Source organism: Heptranchias perlo, chromosome 15, assembly GCF_035084215.1.
Source record: "Heptranchias perlo isolate sHepPer1 chromosome 15, sHepPer1.hap1, whole genome shotgun sequence".
NCBI lineage: Eukaryota > Metazoa > Chordata > Chondrichthyes > Hexanchiformes > Hexanchidae > Heptranchias > Heptranchias perlo.
In genome coordinates, this window is record NC_090339.1 from 64,785,022 (window position 1) to 64,806,392 (window position 21,371).

Sequence of the window (21,371 nt, forward strand, 5' to 3'; positions counted from 1 at the left end):
CAGAGGAACACGACAGTGATAATGCAGGCACATTGTCACTGGATCTCACACTCACAGCCACCAGCTCAGAGACTGATACTGCGTGTAGTTTAGAGGCTAAGATAGAGGAGGGTTCTGCACCTGCTGAGACACCGGGCACAGGTGTCTCAGCAGGCCTACTCCTGCTCGTATTTCTTATGTTCTTATGTTAAACCTCTTCTGCACCCTCTCCAAAGCCTTCATATCCTTCCTAAAGTGCGGTGCCCAGAATTGGACACAGTACTCAAGTTGTGGCCGAACCAGTGTTTTATAAAGGTCCATCATAACTTCTTTACTTTTGTATTCTATGCCTCTATTTATAAAGCCCAGGATCCCGTATGCTTTTATAACCACTTTCTCAACCTGCCCTGCCGCCTTCAATGACCCGTACACATATACCCCCATTTGGTATTGGCTTTCATTTCTGCGATGAGCTGGGGGAGGAAGCAATGTGTAATCATAAGGAGTACGATTCGATGGTCATGTGGGAGAGGAAAAGTAAGAAGTGTGGGACTGTTGGTGAATGGGGAGGTGTCGTTGCAGTAACCGGTATGGCTCATGAATAATCTGATCACACAGAGCCCTGACCAACACGGCCTGTCTACCTTGTAGCCCCCCTGCCTCTTCCTCCACATCCTGCCGCTCTTCCTCCTCCATCTCTTTCTCCTGCTCCTTCTCCGCCTCTTCCTCTGGCTCAGGTTCTCACTGGATTGGCGAGGGCGAGGGCTGTTCCCTCATAATGGCGAGGTTGTGCAGCATACAACGGCAAATCTTGATATCCGCTCAGCTGAGTACTGCAGGGCTCCTCTCCTCCAGAGTGGTCCAGGCAGCGGAAGGGTTGTTTGGGCACGCCTATGGTGTGCTCGATGATGTTCAGTGTGGCAGTGTGGCTCTAGTTGTAGGCCCGCTCTGTGCTTGTGCGTGGGTTCCGGTCTGGGGTCATGAGCCGTTTCGTGAGGGGATAACCCTTGTCGCCCAGTAGCCAGTCTTTGACTTGCCGTGCTGGTTGAAACACAGGTGGCACTTTGGACTGCCGCAGAATGAAGCAGCCGTGACTGCTGCCAGGATAGCGGGCATTGTCCCCCATGATGCGCTGCGTGTGGTCGCACACCAGCTGCACGTTGAGGGAGTGGAATGCCTTTCTGTTCATGAATATGACCGAGTTCAGATGTGGAGCATGGGTAGCAATGATTGGCAGTCAATGGCACCCTGCACTATGGGGAAACCTACAATGCGAGCAAATCCTCGTGCTCGCTCCTGCTGCTTGTCTCTGGCGAGAGGGAATGAGATGAATCCGTTCCTTTGTGCATACAGAGGCTCAGTGACCTCCCTTATACAGCAGTGCAATGCAAACTGAGATGTTGCTTGTATCTCCAGCAGCAGCCTGAAAGGATCCAGATCCGTAAAAATTAAGTACCACAGTTACCTTGACAGCCGCAGGCAATGCTGCCCTTGCCCTGCTCTGAGGCTGCAGTTGTGGCTGCAGCAGTTGACAAATTTCAGTCACCACATCTTTCATGAACCGCAGACTTCTGATGCACTGGTCGCTGAAGTTGAGGTAAGAGAATTGGTCCCTGAAGACCTACCTTGGATATGGCCTCCTGCTGAGTGCCCTCCGCCTCCTCCTCCTCCTCCTCCTCCAACCCCCTTTTTCACAGCTTGTCCTGTTCTGCGTGCCCTCTCTGCATCCTCAATTCCCAGAGGAAACCCTAGCAGGCCACCCATGTCTGGAAGCAACCTTGTTCAGCACACTATTTTAAATGCCACTGACAGTACAGCCAGACCACTCTATAGAATATTGAAACTTTAGCCAAGTATAGGAAATGTTCAAAAACACGTACAATTGCACCAGCAGCCTGAATAAATTACCCAGCAACTAACCCATAACTCCTGCATGATCCCTTTAAATAGCTCTGCTGGGGGGGGGGTGGGGTCCTTCATGCCTTTTCAGTCCTATCCAGCTGTGCGAGGTTAAGACAGGGTGTTGGCTGGAGCGGTGAGTTCCAAAATTTTGGCCGGCTGGTTCAAATCAGCGTTGCACACTGATTCGCGTCATAATCTCCCCATTCGACACGCTGGCGGTCGTTAGCTGCACGCCCGCAAGCCCCTTTAGTGAGATGGCGTCCTGTGCGCTTCACGGCGGAGGTATATATCCCTCCTGCTGAGTGCGCGTGCATCTCGGACACCATTTTCGGGACTTAAGTGTCTGCGTAATGCCTACGAACGGGTGTACATGGCTCAACTTTGTCCCCATTGGGCCCTTAGCTTTATATATAGAGGCTGAGAATACAAAAGCAAGGAAGTTATGCTAAACCTTTGTAAAACACTGGTTAGACCTCAGCTGGAGTATTGTGTCCAATTGTGGCAAGGCTTTGGAGAGGATGTAGAGGCTGTTTACCAGGATGATACCAGGGATGAGGGACTTCAGTTATGTGGGTAGACTGGAGAAGCTGGGATTGCTCTCCTTAGAGCAGAGAAAGTTAAGGAGGGATTTAATCGAGGTGTTCAAAATCATGAGGGGTTTTGACAAAGTAAATAAAGAGAAACAGTTCCCAGTGGCAGGAGGGTCGGTAACCAGAGGACACAGATTTGAGGTAATTGTCAAACGACCCAGAGGAGAGATGAGAATTTCTTTTACGCAGCGAGTTGTTATGATCTGGAATGCGCTGCCTGAAAGGGCGGTGGAAGCAGATTCAATAATAACTTTCAAAAGGGAATTGGATAAATACTTGAAAAGGAAAAATTTTCAGGGCTATGGAGAAAGAGCAGGGGAGTGGGACTACTTGGATAGCTCTTTCAAAGAGCCGGTACAGGCACGATGGGCCAAATGGCCTCCTTCTGTGCTGTATGATTCTATGATATGAATTTAAAGTAGGTTCTAGGAATAGCCTGTCATTAATAGAAATTGTTCAGAATCCGGCTAATTGCATCGTGTCCAGTACATGGTGCAGGAGGATTACTGCAGTATAAGGACCGTTCTCTTTATACTATCTGTTTACCAGAGTCACTTTTATGATGCGACTGTAGGCCACAGAGTTTCTGTACATGGTCTATTCCTGATAATTCAATCACTTTTGCGCTTAAAAAAAAAGTGAATTATCCAATAATTTGAATTGAGCAACTTTACATCAAGAATAAATTGATTCTCGTGTAATCAGTCTGAATAAAACAAAAAAGGAACATAAGAATGTTCAGAACTGGGAAAGACCACTGTGATCCAACTGGATACAGTAACCTAGTGGTTCTGGTACCGGACTAGCTATCCAGAGGTTGTGAGTTCAAATCCCACTGCGGCAAGTTGGGAAGTTAAATTCAGTAAAATCTGCTAATTTGTGGGCTGGCACCAGATAAAGTAACCATGAAAGCTCTCGGATTGTTGTAAAAGGACATTCCCAGCTTCCTGGAAAATTAGATGGATTTCTTTCAGAAAGTAACATTTTTGGGATCCAGTGCATGAGTAATTTGAGACAGGACATGTGGTGAGTGTAACAGGCTCGGGAGGAGCAGGTGACTTTGGACTTCTGGTTCTCAAAGCTCTCCCCCACTGGGGGTTTTCATCGCCTCGTGTCTGGGTCTGTTGTAGACTCATTGATGGAGCTTGATTGCTCTGATTAGTCAACAACTCTATTATCGTTGTATCATGTGACTACCGAGGTGGTCGAAGGTGAATGAGATGGACCTCGGTCATTTTACATCCAGAAATTCCTACGTTCCTTATTTTCTCCGTGTAGCTCAGTGTCTATGCCCTTCTTCTGTATCCTCTCCAAAGCCAAGATAGCCCCTCGCTGGTACGGTGACCTGAACTCCGCACTGTATTCCAGGTGGGACTGACCGAGTGCTCCATATAATCTCACTGCTACCCCATGGGATGTGGGTCCTGTCCTCCTGGCTCACATTCTTGTGCATTGTCTTTACTGCCTTCACACATCTTGCTGATGGGTTCAACCAGCTTTTCACCAGCAGGCCCAGATCTCACTTCTGTGCTGTGTCCCGCAGTCTACTCCTACTCATCTTGTATTCCCACTGCTTCTCCGCATTCCTCAGTCTCATCGCCCGGCCGTGTGCGATCTTGGGGCTGCACTAGATATCTGCACTCAGTGTAAGTGAGCTTCCACTCTTTGCAGCTCAGATCAGAGCAGCTGGTGAAGTACAGTTGCCTGGGGCTGATTGGAACACCCTCATTACTGTAATTTGCTTAGTGGAAATGACACAAGTCCATTCATGTTCCCCCAGTCTTCGGATAAACAGATAAACGATCACAGAGACTGTGACTTAGGCTGCATTCTAAAAAGAAAGAAAGACAGACTTGCATTTCTATAGGGCCTTTCACGTAGTCAGGACGTCCCAAAGCACTTTACAGCCAGTGAGATTTACGAGGATGTTGCCAGGGCTGGAGAATTTTAGCTATGGGAAAAGATTGGATAGGCTGGGGTTGTTTTCTTTGGAACAAAGGAGGCTGAGGGGAGATTTAATTGAGGTGTATAAAATTATGACGGGACCAGATAGAGTGGATAGGGAGGACCTATTTCCCTTAGCGGAGGGGTCAGTGACCAGGGGGCATAGATTTAAAGTAATTGGTAGAAGGATTAGAGGGGAGCAGAGGAGAATTTTTTTCACCTCGAGGGTGGTGGGGGTCTGGAACTCACTGCCTGAGAGGGTGGTAGAGACAGAAACCCTCAACTCATCTAAAAAGTATTTGGATGTGCTCTTGAAGTGCTGTAACCTACAGGGCTACGGACCAAGTGCTGGAAAGTGGGATTAGGCTGGGTGGCTCTTTTTCGGCTGGCACAGACACGATGGGCCGAATGGCCTCCTTCTGTGCTGTAACTTTCAATGATTCCATATTTCTAAGTACTTTTGAAGTGTAGTCACTGTTTAATGCAGGAAACGCAGCAGCCAATTTGTGCACAGCAAGATCCCACAAACAGCAATGTGGTAATGACCAGATCATCTGTTTTAGTGATGGGAGGAGGCAAACTAGATGGACTGTGGTCTTTTCTTTGTCTAGCAATTCTTATGTTCCTGAGATTGATGGATTTTTGATGGGTAAGGGTATCAAGGGATGTGGATTAAAGGTGGGTAAATGGAGTTAAGATACAGATCAGCCATGGTCCAATTGAATGGTGGAACAGGCTTGAGGGGCTGAATGGCCTCCTCCTGTTTTTATGTAACAAATGTCAGAAAAATGCAGAAACCCGATGACCTTGCACACTCCTGGGATCCCCTTTTAACTTCATTAGAAAAGAGAATTAGATCTTTGCACAGTTTGTTCCTGCTGAAAGAGTTACTTCTGCTTCCTGAATCTGTTGTAGCCACTAGTTGCAGCCTCTGTGCTGTCAGTGTATAGCTGTATTTGTACAGCGCCTTTCACAACCTCAGGACGTCCCAAAGTGGTTTACTGCCAATGAAGTACTTTGAAATGTAGTCAGTCAATTTTCCCACAAACAGCAATGTGACGATGACCAGATCATCTGTTTATTAGTGATGTTGGTTGAGGGATAAATATTGGCCCAGGACACCGGGAGAACGGCACCTCCGACAGTGCAGCACTCCCTCAGTACTGACCCTCCGACAGTGCAGCGCTCCCTCAGTACTGACCCTCCGACAGTGCAGCACTCCCTCAGTACTGACCCTCCGACAGTGCAGCGCTCCCTCAGTACTGACCCTCCGACAGTGCAGCACTCCCTCAGTACTGACCCCTCCGACAGTGCAGCGCTCCCTCAGTACTGACCCTCCGACAGTGCAGCACTCCCTCAGTACTGCCCCTCCGACAGTGCAGCGCTCCCTCAGTACTGACCCTCCGACAGTGCAGCGCTCCCTCAGTACTGCCCCTCCGACAGTGCAGCACTTCCTCAGTACTGCCCCTCCGACAGTGCAGCACTCCCTCAGTACTGACCCTCCGACAGTGCAGCGCTCCCTCAGTACTGACCCTCCGACAGTGCAGCGCTCCCTCAGTATTGTACTAGTGTGGCAGTCTGGATTTTGTGCTCAAATCTCTGGAGTGGGCTTTGAACCCACAAGCTCCTGACTCAGGTAAGATAACTGCCCACTGCGCCACGACTGACAATGCAGTAGGAATGCTCTTGAAGCAGGTAGGATCATGTTGGGACAGGTCTGGTCTATTACTTTATGAATTCTCTTTACATAACAACAAACATTCATAATTTTTTCAAAATTGGTGTTTAATTCCTGCCTTCCTCCCCTCCCCCACACCAGGCGCCATTATCAAGTTGAGAAATGGCGATGGCAGTTTTGATACGGGCGGCTGGGAGGTCTGTCTGTGCAAGAGCAACCGGGGGTCATCTTGTATTTTTTAAAAATCTCACCTCATCTGGGGAGTAAAATGTTTAATTTGTATGTAAATTAATTGGCTGGTTAATTATGCAGAAATATATTTTTCTTTTATTTTGCAAATAACCTGCTTGTGCAAGAAGGATTTGAGTCTTTAAATCATGGTGGAAATGCTATATTGTCGATTTTCAAAGGTTGGGTTTCTAATGTATTCCTGGTAATGAACAGCAGATCTTGTTGTAATCATTAATCGTCTTATTCTGAATGTTAAGGTTCTAGGATGTAGAGCACGCACCCAGCTGCAACACACCTCGAACGCACACGCATGAACGCACGCACGAACACACACGCACGAACACACACACACCTCGAGAGAACGCACGCACGCACACACACCTGCAACACACCTCGAGAGAACGCAAGCGCACGCGCCTCGAGAACGCGCACACACACCTACAACACACACACCTACAACACACACACCTACAACACACACACCTACAACACACACACACCTACAACACACACACACACACCTACAACACACACACACACACCTACAACACACACACACACACCTACAACACACACACACACACCTACAACACACACACCCCTACAACACACACACACCCCTACAACACACACACATCCCTACAACACACACACACCCCTACAACACACACACACACCTACAACACACACACACACACACCTACAACACACACACACCTACAACACACACACACCTACAACACACACACACCTACAACACACACACACACACACACACACACACCTACAACACACACACACCCCTACAACACACACACACCCCTACAACACACACACACCCCTACAACACACACACACCCCTACAACACACACACACCCCTACAACACACACACACCCCTACAACACACACACACCTACAACACACACACACCTACAACACACACACACCTACCACACACACACACCTACCACACACACACACCTACCACACACACACACCTACCACACACACACACCTACCACACACACACACCTACAACACACACACACCTACCACACACACACACCCCTACCACACACACACACCCCTACAACACACACACACCCCTACAACACACACACACCCCTACAACACACACACACCCCTACAACACACACACACCCCTACAACACACACACACCCCTACAACACACACACACCCCTACAACACACACACACCCCTACAACACACACACACCCCTACAACACACACACACCCCTACAACACACACACACACACCTACAACACACACACACCTACAACACACACACACACCTACAACACACACACACCTACAACACACACACCTACCACACACACACACCTACCACACACACACACCTACAACACACACACACCTACAACACACACACACCTACCACACACACACACACACACACACACACACACACACACCCCTACAACACACACACACCCCTACAACACACACACACCCCTACAACACACACACACCCCTACAACACACACACACCCCTACAACACACACACACCCCTACAACACACACACACCCCTACAACACACACACACCCCTACAACACACACACACCCCTACAACACACACACACCCCTACAACACACACACACCCCTACAACACACACACACCCCTACAACACACACACACCCCTACAACACACACACACCCCTACAACACACACACACCCCTACAACACACACACACCCCTACAACACACACACACCCCTACAACACACACACACCCCTACAACACACACACACCCCTACAACACACACACACCCCTACAACACACACACACCCCTACAACACACACACACCCCTACAACACACACACACCCACACACACCCACACACCCACACACACCCACACACACCTACAACACACCTACAACACACACACACCTACCACACACACACCTACCACACACACACACCTACAACACACCTACCACACACACACACCTACCACACACACACACCTACCACACACACACCTACCACACACACACCTACCACACACACACCTACAACACGCACACCTACCACACACACACACACCTACCACACACACACACCTACCACACACACACACACCTACCACACACACACACACACCTACCACACACACACACACCTACCACACACACACACACCTACCACACACACACACACACCTACCACACACACACACCTACCACACACACACACACACCTACAACACACACACACACCTACCACACACACACCTACAACACACCTACCACACACACACACACCTACCACACACACACACACACCTACCACACACACACACACCTACCACACACACACACACACACCTACAACACACACACACACCTACCACACACACACCTACAACACACCTACCACACACACACACCTACCACACACACACACACACCTACAACACACACACACACACACCTACAACACACACACACACACACCTACAACACACACACACACACACCTACAACACACACACACCTACAACACACACACACACACACACACACACACACACACACACACACCTACAACACACACACACACACACCTACAACACACACACCTACAACGCCCCCCCTAGCGCGCACGCGCTCCGAACCTCAAATAAAACTGAAACTATGACAAACAATAGTGTAACGGGGCGAATTTAAACCCCGGTTTCAGGTGACTGTAATAAACGACTTGAGCTACGCTCTCGCAGTTTGATCATGTTATCTGATCCCCTCAATTATTCGCTCCTGGGTATCTATTATTAATGTAATAAAACAAAGTACTTTTAGAAACCAGGAATAAGCAAGCTTACTTTAGGCGGAGCAGATTAGAGTATCTTTCTGCTCATTGTTTTACCAGCTTGGGGGCAGTTGGCTGCACTCTGGCCTCTGAGAAGGTTGTGGGTTCAAGCCACAGTTGGAGGACTGAGTGTCGAATCTGGATTGACATTCCAGGTGCTGCACAGAGGGAGTTCTGTATTGTCGGAGTGCAGTCCTTTGGATGACATGTTACAATGAGACTCCCTCTGCCTTTCTGGGAGATGTTAACGATTCCATGGGACTGTTTGAAGACGATCAGGGAATTCTCCCAGTGTCTTGGCCAACATTCCTCCCTCACAAGATAACAAGGTTGAACAAGGCCATTCGGCCCATCTTCTACCGTCCATCCAAAATGCCCCTAAAGTTCTCCTCATTGCAGCATCCAAGTGGTTTTTAAATGATTCCAGAGTTTTCATCCCCCCCAACTTTATCTGGGCGTCCATTCCATGTATTGATCACTGTTCATGTGAAGAAGAGCTTCCTGAAACCAATCCTAAATTTACCCTGTGCTAGATTAAACCTTGTTCCTCATGTCCTATTGTTGCAATTTAAGTTAAAGTAATGTTCCAAATTTACCTTTTCCATACCGTTTATATCTTGTTTACCTCTATAAGGCCTCCTTTCAAGGCTTAAAAGCTGAAGTTTCTTCAGTCTTCCTGCAAAACCTAAACCTTTAACACTAAGGGCCAGCTTTGTGGCCTTTTCTGCACTGTCTCCAAGGCTTCAGGGTCTTGCTTGTGCCTCAGTGACCAGAGCTGGACACAGTGCTCAAGGTGGGTCTGACCAGAGCTGGACACAGTGCTCAAGGTGGGTCTGACCACAGCTGGACACAGTGCTCAAGGTGGGTCTGACCACAGCTGGACACAGTGCTCAAGGTGGGTCTGACCACAGCTGGACACAGTGCTCAAGGTGGGTTTGACCACAGCCCAGTGCAGATGTACCTGCTCTGACTTGTTTTCCACTAATTGGCTGTATGATTCAGCATTCTATGGGCTTTGTTGATTCATGATACACAACAACAGTCGCATTTCAATTCATTGTGTATAAACCAATTTGAGGCGTTTGTGAGAGATGTGGTATAGGGTGTTATATGAATCTAGGTCTGTCCTTCTGTTGAATTTCTCCCTTGCTGCTGGCTTCTCGCCAGTCTCCAGCTTTATATACCTAACCAATCACTCCATTCCCACCCAGTGCTGTCGAGCCTCACTCGGGCTCCACGGTCGAAGGATTGCACTGCAAACACTGACTTGGTCGGTACTGTGGGGGGAAGGAACATGCAGATCTGAAATAGCCAATCTTCCAGAATAGGATTTCTGATTAAAGACCAGAAGTAGTTAATAGAGGAATAGTTGCAGGAAAAATACTTGCTATCCATTCAAGGCAGCAAGTTATGTGGATGTCGTACAGCAGTATACTTCACTCCTTTTACACTCTCGTGTGTTATCATTACTTTCTTTTCCATGTTTTCTGACTGTCGACATGTAGAATTCTCTTCAGGGTCTTTCATTTGTCTCTTCTAACTTGCTGTCAGCCTGCGGGTGACCTGTTCCTATCCTCCCGTTGTTGTATTTTTAAATATTAACGGCAGTAGTTCCAAATGTAAATCAGCCCAATCTCTATGCCCGTACCCGGGCGGGGAATACTGTGCACTGGGTGGAGTTGGGTTCCGAAGGTGATGGGTTTTATTCCAGCAGTTACACCTCTAATACAGATCAGTGCAGAAAGTGATGAAAATGGGAACCGAACTGATATCCTGTAGCCACGGCCACAAGTGGCACTGAGACCGTTTGCACTTGGACTCGGGTCTCTGCTTATTCCTCTTGGATTTCTATCAACCCTCTCCTCGTCCTAGCTCTCCCCTCCCTGCAGGATCGGATCAGCCCCCTCGGCTCGCGGCCCGTTTTATCTCGGGGAGAGGCCGGGCCAGTTCCTTGTGGTGAAGGTGTCCGCGACGCTGACCAATGTGGGTAAGTTCCGCCTTCGTTCGAGATAAGCACAGCGCTGCCTTCTGGAGGGGAGAGGCAGGCCACTGGGGGCCTGGAGGCTAAATCATGGCTCGGAGGAGAGGGAATGAGAGAGTACAAATCAGGGCTACGAAAGTCTAGCCCCCATAATCATCCCGTAAAAAACAAACGGGGGATTGTGCAATGGGAAAGAAATTCGATCCTGTTGCATTCCATCTGTGGCTGAAGCCTTCCTTGTAAGTATATTCCTCATGTTTTAACAAGGGTGATTTAAAAAAAAAAATCATTTGCTTTGTGTAATGTGTCCAGGCCAATATTTATCCCTCAACCAACATCACTTTAAAAATACATTGCCTGATCATTTATCACATCGCTGTTTGTGGGATCTTGCTGTGCGCAAATTGGCTGCCGCGTTTCCTACATTACAACAGGCACTACACTTCAGAAGTAATTCATGGCTGTAAAGCACTTTGGGACGTCCTGAAGTTGTGAAAGGCGCTAAATAAATGCAAGTCTTTCTTTAACGTGACCAAATTCCATTATGTTGTTGTGCTCAGTAACTAACAGGCTCGTTCCCCCTCAAATGTGGGAAAGACTGAGCGGGCTGGGGCTGGTGCCATTGGATCTTTTACATCCACCTGAGAGGGCAGACGCCCCCTCCGACGGTGCGGGGCTCCCTCGGTACTGCCCCCTCCGACGGTGCGGGGCTCCCTCGGTACTGCCCCCTCCGACGGTGCGGGGCTCCCTCGGTACTGCCCCCTCCGACGGTGCGGGGCTCCCTCGGTACTGCCCCCTCCGACGGTGCGGGGCTCCCTCGGTACTGCCCCCTCCGACGGTGCGGGGCTCCCTCAGTACTGCCCCCTCCGACGGTGCGGGGCTCCCTCGGTACTGCCCCCTCCGACGGTGCGGGGCTCCCTCGGTACTGCCCCCTCCGACGGTGCGGGGCTCCCTCGGTACTGCCCCCTCCGACGGTGCGGGGCTCCCTCGGTACTGCCCCCTCCGACGGTGCGGGGCTCCCTCGGTACTGCCCCCTCCGACGGTGCGGCGCTCCCTCGGGACTGCCCCCTCCGACGGTGCGGGGCTCCCTCGGTACTGCCCCCTCCGACGGTGCGGGGCTCCCTCGGTACTGCCCCCTCCGACGGTGCGGGGCTCCCTCGGTACTGCCCCCTCCGACGGTGCGGGGCTCCCTCGGTACTGCCCCCTCCGACGGTGCGGCGCTCCCTCGGGACTGCCCCCCCCCCGACGGTGCGGCGCTCCCTCGGGACTGCCCCCCCCCTGACGGTGCGGCGCGGATTATGTGCTCAGGTCTCTGGAGTGGGACTTGAACCGATGACCGTTTGACTCGGAGTTGAGAGCGCCACCCGCTGAGCCACGACTGACACATATAAAACTTTTATCTCGAGTACTCCTGTCGTACGTCACCTTCATTCTGCAAAGGTTACACTTTGTGTAAAACATCAGCAAATCACAACGGAGCATCCTGAAATATATACAGGCAGAGGGAGAAAGCCAGTTGTTTGCTGTTGTGTCTCTGAGTTAACCCGAGCGTTCTCTCCAAGAGGAGGAAACAGAGAGCTGCCCAATCTGGACATACGTCCAGCAGCAATGTCAATTAGCCTGCGATTGATCTCAGGATGTGCCTACTTTGACCACCAAATCAGCAGGTGTTGGAAAAATTGCCCAAAATGCAAAGATCAAAACCGATAGGTTGATTAATCTCGTGCTGCTGTTTGAGAGGGGCGATGAGAACTGTCGTAAGTTATAAGATGGAGAGAAATACTGTGTTTGGTCAAGGAAAGTTTATTATTGATTTTCCAAAGAGAATATTTGAGCGTGTTGCAGTTGGCCCAATAATCCTTTTTTTACAAAAATGTAGCTTGTGTCTCCGTTTGAAAGAGCCAAGTGTTGGAGCTCCCACACAGTGTCCTGGAGCTGTGGGACATGTGTCCAATTTTATCTCATTGGATCGCTCTCGTGCGCCTCCTGGTGGGTGACCAAAGAGCAGCATTAAATGTGTCTTGGCGGTAAGGAAAGGGTTAAATAGCTACTCCAGCACTTCCTTTGAGTGCCAGTCGTGGCTCAGTGTGGAGCACCCTCGCCTTTGAGTCAGTAGGTTGTGGGTTCAGGCCTTGTGCACTAGGCTGACGCTTCAGTGCAGCACCAGGGGAGTGCTGCACTGTCTGAGGTGCCGCCTTTCAGATAAGACGTTAAGCTGAAGCCCCATGCACTCTGTTCTGGTGAATGTAAAAGATCCCTTGGCACTATTCAAAGAAGAGCAGGAGCGTTCTCCTGGTGTCTTGGCCCACCTGGTCTTTGTTTGCGGGATCTTGCTGTGCGCAAATTGGCTGCCGTGCTTGCCTACATAACAACAGTGATTGCACTTCAAAAGTATTTCATTGGCGATGAAGTAGTTTGGGAGGCCCTGAGGGTATGAAAGAGCTGTTTTGGTACAAGTTCTTCTCTATGACTGTAAAATGGAGCTGACAAATCAAAGTCGGTCACAGGATTAAATTGCATTTTTGGGTTATTGACACTCAGGACCAGAGTAGTGTGTACCGAAGTCCGACAAATGGTTAATTTCAGACGCGCTGCATATGATGTGCTACTTTTAAAACATTTCTGTCGCTTGTGGCAAGACATGGTAAAGAGGAAGGAAAGACAGGTTAGACGGTTTAAAAAAAACTCACTCACTTCAAACTGAATTGTTTCATTAACTCCTTTCTCTTCTGTGCCTGTAAATTTAATCAACAGATAAAATAATCTGTTCTTAAATTGTTGGAAAAGTTTGAATGAATATTTGATACTGGTCACCACCTTTTGTGAATCAGTCAATTGCACACGATTATCTCACAGAATCGTCCCCTTTTTGGGAATGTTAATCTCAATATTTTGTGGACAGTGATTACATTTTAATGAGATAAATGTTGAATTATTTCATGAAGAAAATGTGTTATTTTTAAAAAGTTATATCGATGAACTTAGTATCTTTACTGTACTGAACCAAGTGTCAAACAAAAATTACTGTGGCCAGCGGGTTAAGCATTAAACAGCATAAGGTAGCTTTGTTGTTATGTCGCTGGACTAGTAATCCAGAGGTTTAGAGTAATAATCCAGAGAACGGGAGTTCAAATCCCACTGTGGCAGTTTGAGAATTTGAATTCAGTTTTTAAAAAAAAAATTCTGGAAGTAAAAATCTGGTCTCAGTAAAAGTGACCATGAAGCTGTCGGATTGCCGTAAAAACCCAACTGGTTCACTAATGTCGTTCCTTTAGGGAAGGAAACCTGCCGTCCTTAACCCAGTCTGGGCCTATATGTGACTCCAGTCCCACACTAACATGGTTGACTCTTAACTGCCCTCTGAAGCGGCCCCGCGAGCCCCTCAATTGTGTTGCAGTGGTTCAGGAAGAAGGCTCACCACCACCTTCTCAGGGTAACTAGGGATGGGCAATAAATGCCGGCCTTGCCAGCGACGCCCACATCCCCTGAATGAATGAATAAAAGGAAAGCCGTATACTGTTTTTGAATGTGATGTTTCTTTACAAGTTCATCTTTGATTCACTTTCACATTTTGTTTGTAGCAAACGTTCGATGTCTATGACCTGTACAGAGGGCAGAACTTCAACAAGGTTTTGAACACCCTTACAGCTATTAACAAGGCCACTGAAGGTAAGATGTGACTTCCTGTGCTCGGGAAAGTTCACCTTTTCAAGATCTCCCCATCCTGCCACGTGGTCTTCAAAAGACAGCAAAAAGTAACTAAAGGATTGATTAAGAAAGGGAAGATAGATTATGAAAATAAATTAGCAAAAAATATAAAAACAGATAGCAAGAGTTTCTATAGTTATATAAAAAGAAAAAGGGTGGCGAAGGCAAACATGGGTCCCTTAGAGGATGAGACCGGGAAATTAATGGTGGGAAACATGGAGATGGCAAAAATGCTGAACAAATATTTTGTTTCAGTCTTGACGGTAGAGGACACTAAGAATATCCCAACACTGGACAAACAGGGGACTCTAGTGGGGGAGGAGCTAAATACGATTAAAATCACTCAGGAGATGGTACTCAGTAAATTAATGGGACTCAAGGCGGATAAATCCCCTGGACCTGATGGCTTACATCCGAGGGTCTTGAGGGAAGTGGCAGTAGGGATTGTGGATGCTTTGGTAATAATTTTCCAAAATTCTCTGGACTCGGCAAAGGTCCCGGCAGATTGGAAAACTGCTAATGTAACACCCTTATTTAAAAAGGGTAGTAGGCAGAAGGCTGGAAATTATAGACCAGTTAGCTTAACATCTGTGGTGGGTAAAATTTTGGAGTCTATTATTAAGGAAACAGTAGCGGAACATTTGGATAAACACAATTTAATAGGACAAAGTCAGCATGGCTTTACGAAGGGGAAGTCATGTCTGACAAATTTGCTTGAGTTCTTTGAGGACATAACATACAGGGTGGATAAAGGGGAACCAGTGGACGTAGTGTATTTAGACTTCCAGAAGGCATTCGACAAGGTGCCACATAAAAGATTATTGCTCAAGATAAAGAATCAATGGATTGGGGGTAATATTCTGGCATGGGTGGAGGAGTGGTTATCTAACAGGAAGCAGAGAGTTGGGATAAATGGTTCATTCTCGGACTGGCAACCAGTAACCAGTGGTGTTCCGCAGGGGTCGGTGCTGGGTCCCCAACTCTTTACAATCTATATTAACGATTTGGAGGAGGGGACCGAATGTAACGTATCAAAGTTTGCAGATGATACAAAGATGGGAGGGAAAGTAGAGAGTGAGGAGGACATAAAAAACCTACAAGGGGATATAGACAGGCTGGTTGAGTGGGCAGAGATTTGGCAGATGCAATACAATATTAGAAAATGTGAGGTTATGCACTTTGGCAGGAAAAATCAGAGAGCAAGTTATTATCTTAATGGCAAGAAACTGGAAAGTACTGCAGTACAAAGGGATCTGGGGGTCCAAGTGCAAGAAAATCAAAAAGTTAGTTTGCAGGTGCAGCAGGTGATCAAGAAGGCCAACGGAATGTTGGCGTTTATTGCTAGGGGGATAGAATATAAAAGCAGGGAGGTATTGCTGCAGTTATATAAGGTATTGGTGAGACCGCACCTGGAATACTGCATACAGTTTTGGTGTCCATAATTAAGAAAAGACATACTTGCTCTCGAGGCAGTACAAAGAAGGTTCACTCGGTTAATCCCGGGGATGAGGGGGTGGACATACGAGGAGAGGTTGAGTAGATTGGGACTCTACTCATTGGAGTTCAGAAGAATGAGAGGCGATCTTATTGAAACATATAAGATTGTGAAGGGGCTTGATCGGGTGGATGCGGTAAGGATGTTCCCAAGGATGGGTGAAACTAGAACTAGGGGGCATAATCTTAGAATAAGGGGCTGCTCTTTCAAAACTGAGATGAGGAGAAACTTCTTCACTCAGAGGGTAGTAGGTCTGTGGAATTTGCTGCCCCAGGAAGCTGTGGAAGCTACATCATTAAATAAATTTAAAACAGAAATGGACAGTTTCCTAGAAGTAAAGGGAATTAGGGGTTACGGGGAGCGGGCAGGAAATTGGACATGAATTTAGATTTGAGTTTAGGATCAGATCAGCCATGATCTTATTGAATAGCGGAGCAGGCTCGAAGGGCCGATTGGCCTACTCCTGCTCCTATTTCTTATGTTCTTACGTTACAGATAACCGTGTGCGTGTTGTCGCTCGGCGCGTCGCGTGTTGTCGCTCGGCGCGTCGCTTGTTTTGCTCGGTGTGATTGACGGGCCTGCCTTGTCAATGGTTGTTAATTGTACATTCGGTCAGATTAGGGGTTTGAAATAGGAAGTGAGCAGCTCATCCTCAGAAAATCACTAACTAGCAGCAGAGCTGTGTTACTAAACCAGATGAAGGAAAATGTTGTTCCCCTCTGTCTTGGAGCAAACCTGGGGCTCGATATAAACTTGCTTTCACCAGGATTGAACGTACGATTAATTCTGCGTGTGTACAGTGGCTATTCTACCCACCTTTCTCTCCACCCTCCTCTCCACCCTCCTCTTCCCCCACCCCCCAATAAAGTTATGTTTAAGTAGGTTGAACGGAGTGCACTAGTCTAACCTGGACCAGTAGCCCAGAGGTGAGGAGTTCAAATCCCACCAGGTTAGTTTGTGAAGTTGACTTCAATAAACCTGGTATTTTGTGGGCTGGCACCAGTGACAGTGACAGTGAAGCTGTCGGGTTGTCATAAAAACTCAACTGGTTCACTAATGTCCTTCAGGGAAGGGAACCTGCCCCCACCCAGCCTGGCCCACTGGGACCCCAATTCCCACACTATCTGAAGTAGCCCTAGCAGGACACTTGATCGTTAGATACCGATGCAATTTTAACCATCACGCTATTTAGTAGTAGTTGCCTGCCTTCGCTCGCCAGCTTCTCAGTAGTCAGTGCTGTTGGTGCTTCCCCTTGATCTTCAGAGTGGGGAAAGACTCCCTGTAACTGAAGCCCCTTTTCCACGGTACTGATAAAATAAAGAAAGACTTGCATTTATATAACGCCTTTCACGACCTCAGGACCTCCCAAAGCGCTTTACAGCCAATTAAGTCCTTTTGAAGTGCCGTCACTATTGTAATATAGGAAACGCAGCAGCCAATTTGCAAACAGCAAGATCCCACAAACAGCAGTAAGACAATGACCAGATAATCTGTTATGTGATGTTGGTTGAGGGATAAATATTGGCCCAGGACACTGGGGAGAAGCCCCTTGCCCTTCTTCGAATCGTGTCGTGGGATCTTTTACATCCACCTGCCTGCGTCACTGACTCCTGATGCACGGGTCCCACATCGTTGCCAAAGTGTGAAAGATAAACTTACCAGATTCACTGAAGCCAAAGTCCAGGGAAGACTCTGAGTCTTGCTGATGTTGGCCTTAGCGAATTGGGCAAGTTTATCTTTGGTGTTCCCTCTAGTTGCGTGAGACACACCGTCAGAATCCAGCGGCACTAGTGCAGTATAAAAACGACTTTACAAATACAACAACTTGCATTTATATAGCGCCTTTGATGCAGTAAAAACGTCCCAAGGCGCTTCACTGGAGCGTTATCGAGCAAAATTTGACACCGAGCCATATAAGGAGATATTAGGACAGGTGACCAAAAGCTTGGTCAAAGAGAGAGTTTTAAGGAGCGTCTTAGAGGAGAGAGAGACGGAGAGGTTTAGGGAGGGAATTCCAGATCTTGAGGCCTAGGCAGCTGAAGGCACGGCTGCCAATGGTGGAGTGAAGGAAATCGGGGATGCACAAGATACAAGAATTGGAGGAGCGCAGAGATCTCGGAGGATTGTAGGGCTGAAGGAGATTACAGAGGTAGGGAGCGGCGAGGCCATGGAGGGATTGGAACATGAGGATAAGAATTTTAAAATCGAGGTGTTACCGGACTGGGAGCCAATGTAGGTCAGCGAGCTCAGGGGGTGATGGGTGAACGGGACTTGGTGCGAGTTAGGATACGGGCAGCAGAGTTTTGGATGAGTTCAAGTTTACGGCTTTAATTTAAGAGAAACCTGCTCTACACAAATGGGGCTGGCTAAACAATGCTTGTCATATCTAGAGTACCGTGCAGGGGAGAGTTTGACTGCTCAAAATTAGTGTCTTCTAGGTGGCAAACTCTTGTGTACAAAATATGCGTTGGATATGGATGAGTTTGGCCGTATGTGGATTCAACTCTAGTCCATTTGAAACTTGTTTTTAAACTAGAGTGAAATAAATTCAGTGTTTAAAAACGCATCCACACTGTTTAAAGGAGGAATAGTAATTCCTTCTGCTCAATTGTTACGAATTTCATTTGTTCCTTTGCACTGTTGGGAATTTAGGCCAGTTGGATTGTCATGACAGATTTTCCTGCTAGGTTTTATTGGAAAGTGAGGTAATGGAACGCTTTTAATTACTAAGCGAAGTTCATCCTTGTAACATTAGTCTGCTGCTTAAGTAAGATGATGTCATGGGTGAGCTTGCGATTAATTAGTTATAGGCAGAGTGTGGAATCCAATACAGCACAGATTCACCAGATAGAACGCTGAATCTAATATAGTGCAGATTCACCAGATAGAACGCTGAATCTAATATAGTGCAGATTCACCAGATAGAACGCTGAATCTAATATAGTGCAGATTCACCAGATAGAACGCTGAATCCAATACAGCACAGATTCACCAGATAGAACGCTGAATCTAATATAGTGCAGATTCACCAGATAGAACGCTGAATCCAATATAGCGCAGATTCACCAGATAGAACGCTGAATCTAATATAGTGCAGATTCACCAGATAGAACGCTGAATCCAATATAGCGCAGATTCACCAGATAGAACGCTGAATCTAATATAGTGCAGATTCACCAGATAGAACGCTGAATCTAATATAGTGCAGATTCACCAGATAGAACGCTGAATCTAATATAGTGCAGATTCACCAGATAGAACGCTGAATCCAATACAGCACAGATTCACCAGATAGAACACTGAATCTAATATAGTGCAGATTCACCAGATAGAACACTGAATCTAATATAGTGCAGATTCACCAGATAGAACGCTGAATCTAATATAGTGCAGATTCACCAGATAGAACGCTGAATCCAATACAGCACAGATTCACCAGATAGAACACTGAATCTAATATAGTGCAGATTCACCAGATAGAACGCTGAATCCAATACAGCACAGATTCACCAGATAGAACGCTGAATCTAATATAGTGCAGATTCACCAGATAGAACGCTGAATCCAATATAGCGCAGATTCACCAGATAGAACGCTGAATCTAATATAGTGCAGATTCACCAGATAGAACGCTGAATCCAATACAGCACAGATTCACCAGATAGAACACTGAATCTAATATAGTGCAGATTCACCAGATAGAACGCTGAATCTAATACAGCACAGATTCACCAGATAGAACGCTGAATCTAATATAGTGCAGATTCACCAGATAGAACGCTGAATCTAATATAGTGCAGATTCACCAGATAGAACGCTGAATCTAATATAGTGCAGATTCACCAGATAGAACGCTGAATCTAATATAGTGCAGATTCACCAGATAGAACGCTGAATCTAATATAGTGCAGATTCACCAGATAGAACGCTGAATCTAATATAGTGCAGATTCACCAGATAGAACGCTGAATCTAATAACGTGCAGATTCACCAGATAGAACACTGAATCTAATATAGTGCAGATTCACCAGATAGAACGCTGAATCTAATAACGTGCAGATTCACCAGATAGAACGCTGAATCTAATATAGTGCAGATTCACCAGATAGAACGCTGAATCTAATATAGTGCAGATTCACCAGATAGAACGCTGAATCTAATATAGTGCAGATTCACCAGATAGAACGCTGAATCTAATATAGTGCAGATTCACCAGATAGAACGCTGAATCTAATATAGTGCAGATTCACCAGATAGAACGCTGAATCTAATATCGTGCAGATTCACCAGATTGATACCAGGGCTTAAAGGGTTAAATTATGAGGCCAGGTTGCATTAACTTGGCTTGTATTCCGTTGAGTTTAGAAGGTTGAGGAGTGATCTAAAATGAAAGAGCGTTTTGATATGGTAGAAACTATTTCCTCTGATGAGTGAATGCAGAACAAGGGGGGCATGGTGTAGGTTCGTTTTTAAACACTGAATTAATTTCACTCTAGTTTTAGTCCTAAAATTAGAGTTGGGCCATTTTGGGATGAAATCGTGAAGAACTTTTTCACATAAAGGATAGTGGAATTCTGTAACTCGCTCCCCCAAAATGCTGTGGATGCTGGGGGATCAATTGAAATATCCAAGATCAATAGATTTTTGTTGGGTCAGGGATTTGGAACAAAGCTGGGTTAATGGGGTTGATGTAAAGATCAGCCATGATCTAGTTGAATGTTGGAACTGGCTCGAGGAACTGTGTGGCCTCCTCCTGTTCTTATGTTCTAGCAACTGGAGTAATATTTTTACATCTAGTCTTTATATTTAGTATATGCCAAGTCAAGCTGAATTTTACCTAAAATGTAAATGCGACTGATGTTGTGCTGGAGTCCTTTACGCTGAAATATAGATGGTAGCATTCATAGAATCATGCAGCACAGCAGGAGGCCATTCGACCTGTCTGTCCTGTGCCAGCTCTTTGAAAGAGCTATCCAATTAGTCCCACTCCCCCTGCTCTTTCC

General features: G+C 47.0%; 1 protein-coding gene across 4 annotated transcripts in view; it reads left to right on the forward strand.

The window, feature by feature from the left end:
* The window catches only part of arhgef6 (Rac/Cdc42 guanine nucleotide exchange factor (GEF) 6), a 163,451-nt gene that overhangs the window by 37,144 nt on the left and 104,936 nt on the right, over positions 1-21,371 (forward strand). For all 4 annotated transcript variants that reach the window (XM_067997332.1, XM_067997333.1, XM_067997335.1 and 1 more), the window contains exon 3: positions 14,747-14,834. In XM_067997332.1, coding sequence (XP_067853433.1) covers positions 14,747-14,834 — 88 coding nt within the window. The remainder of the gene's footprint in view (positions 1-14,746; positions 14,835-21,371) is intronic.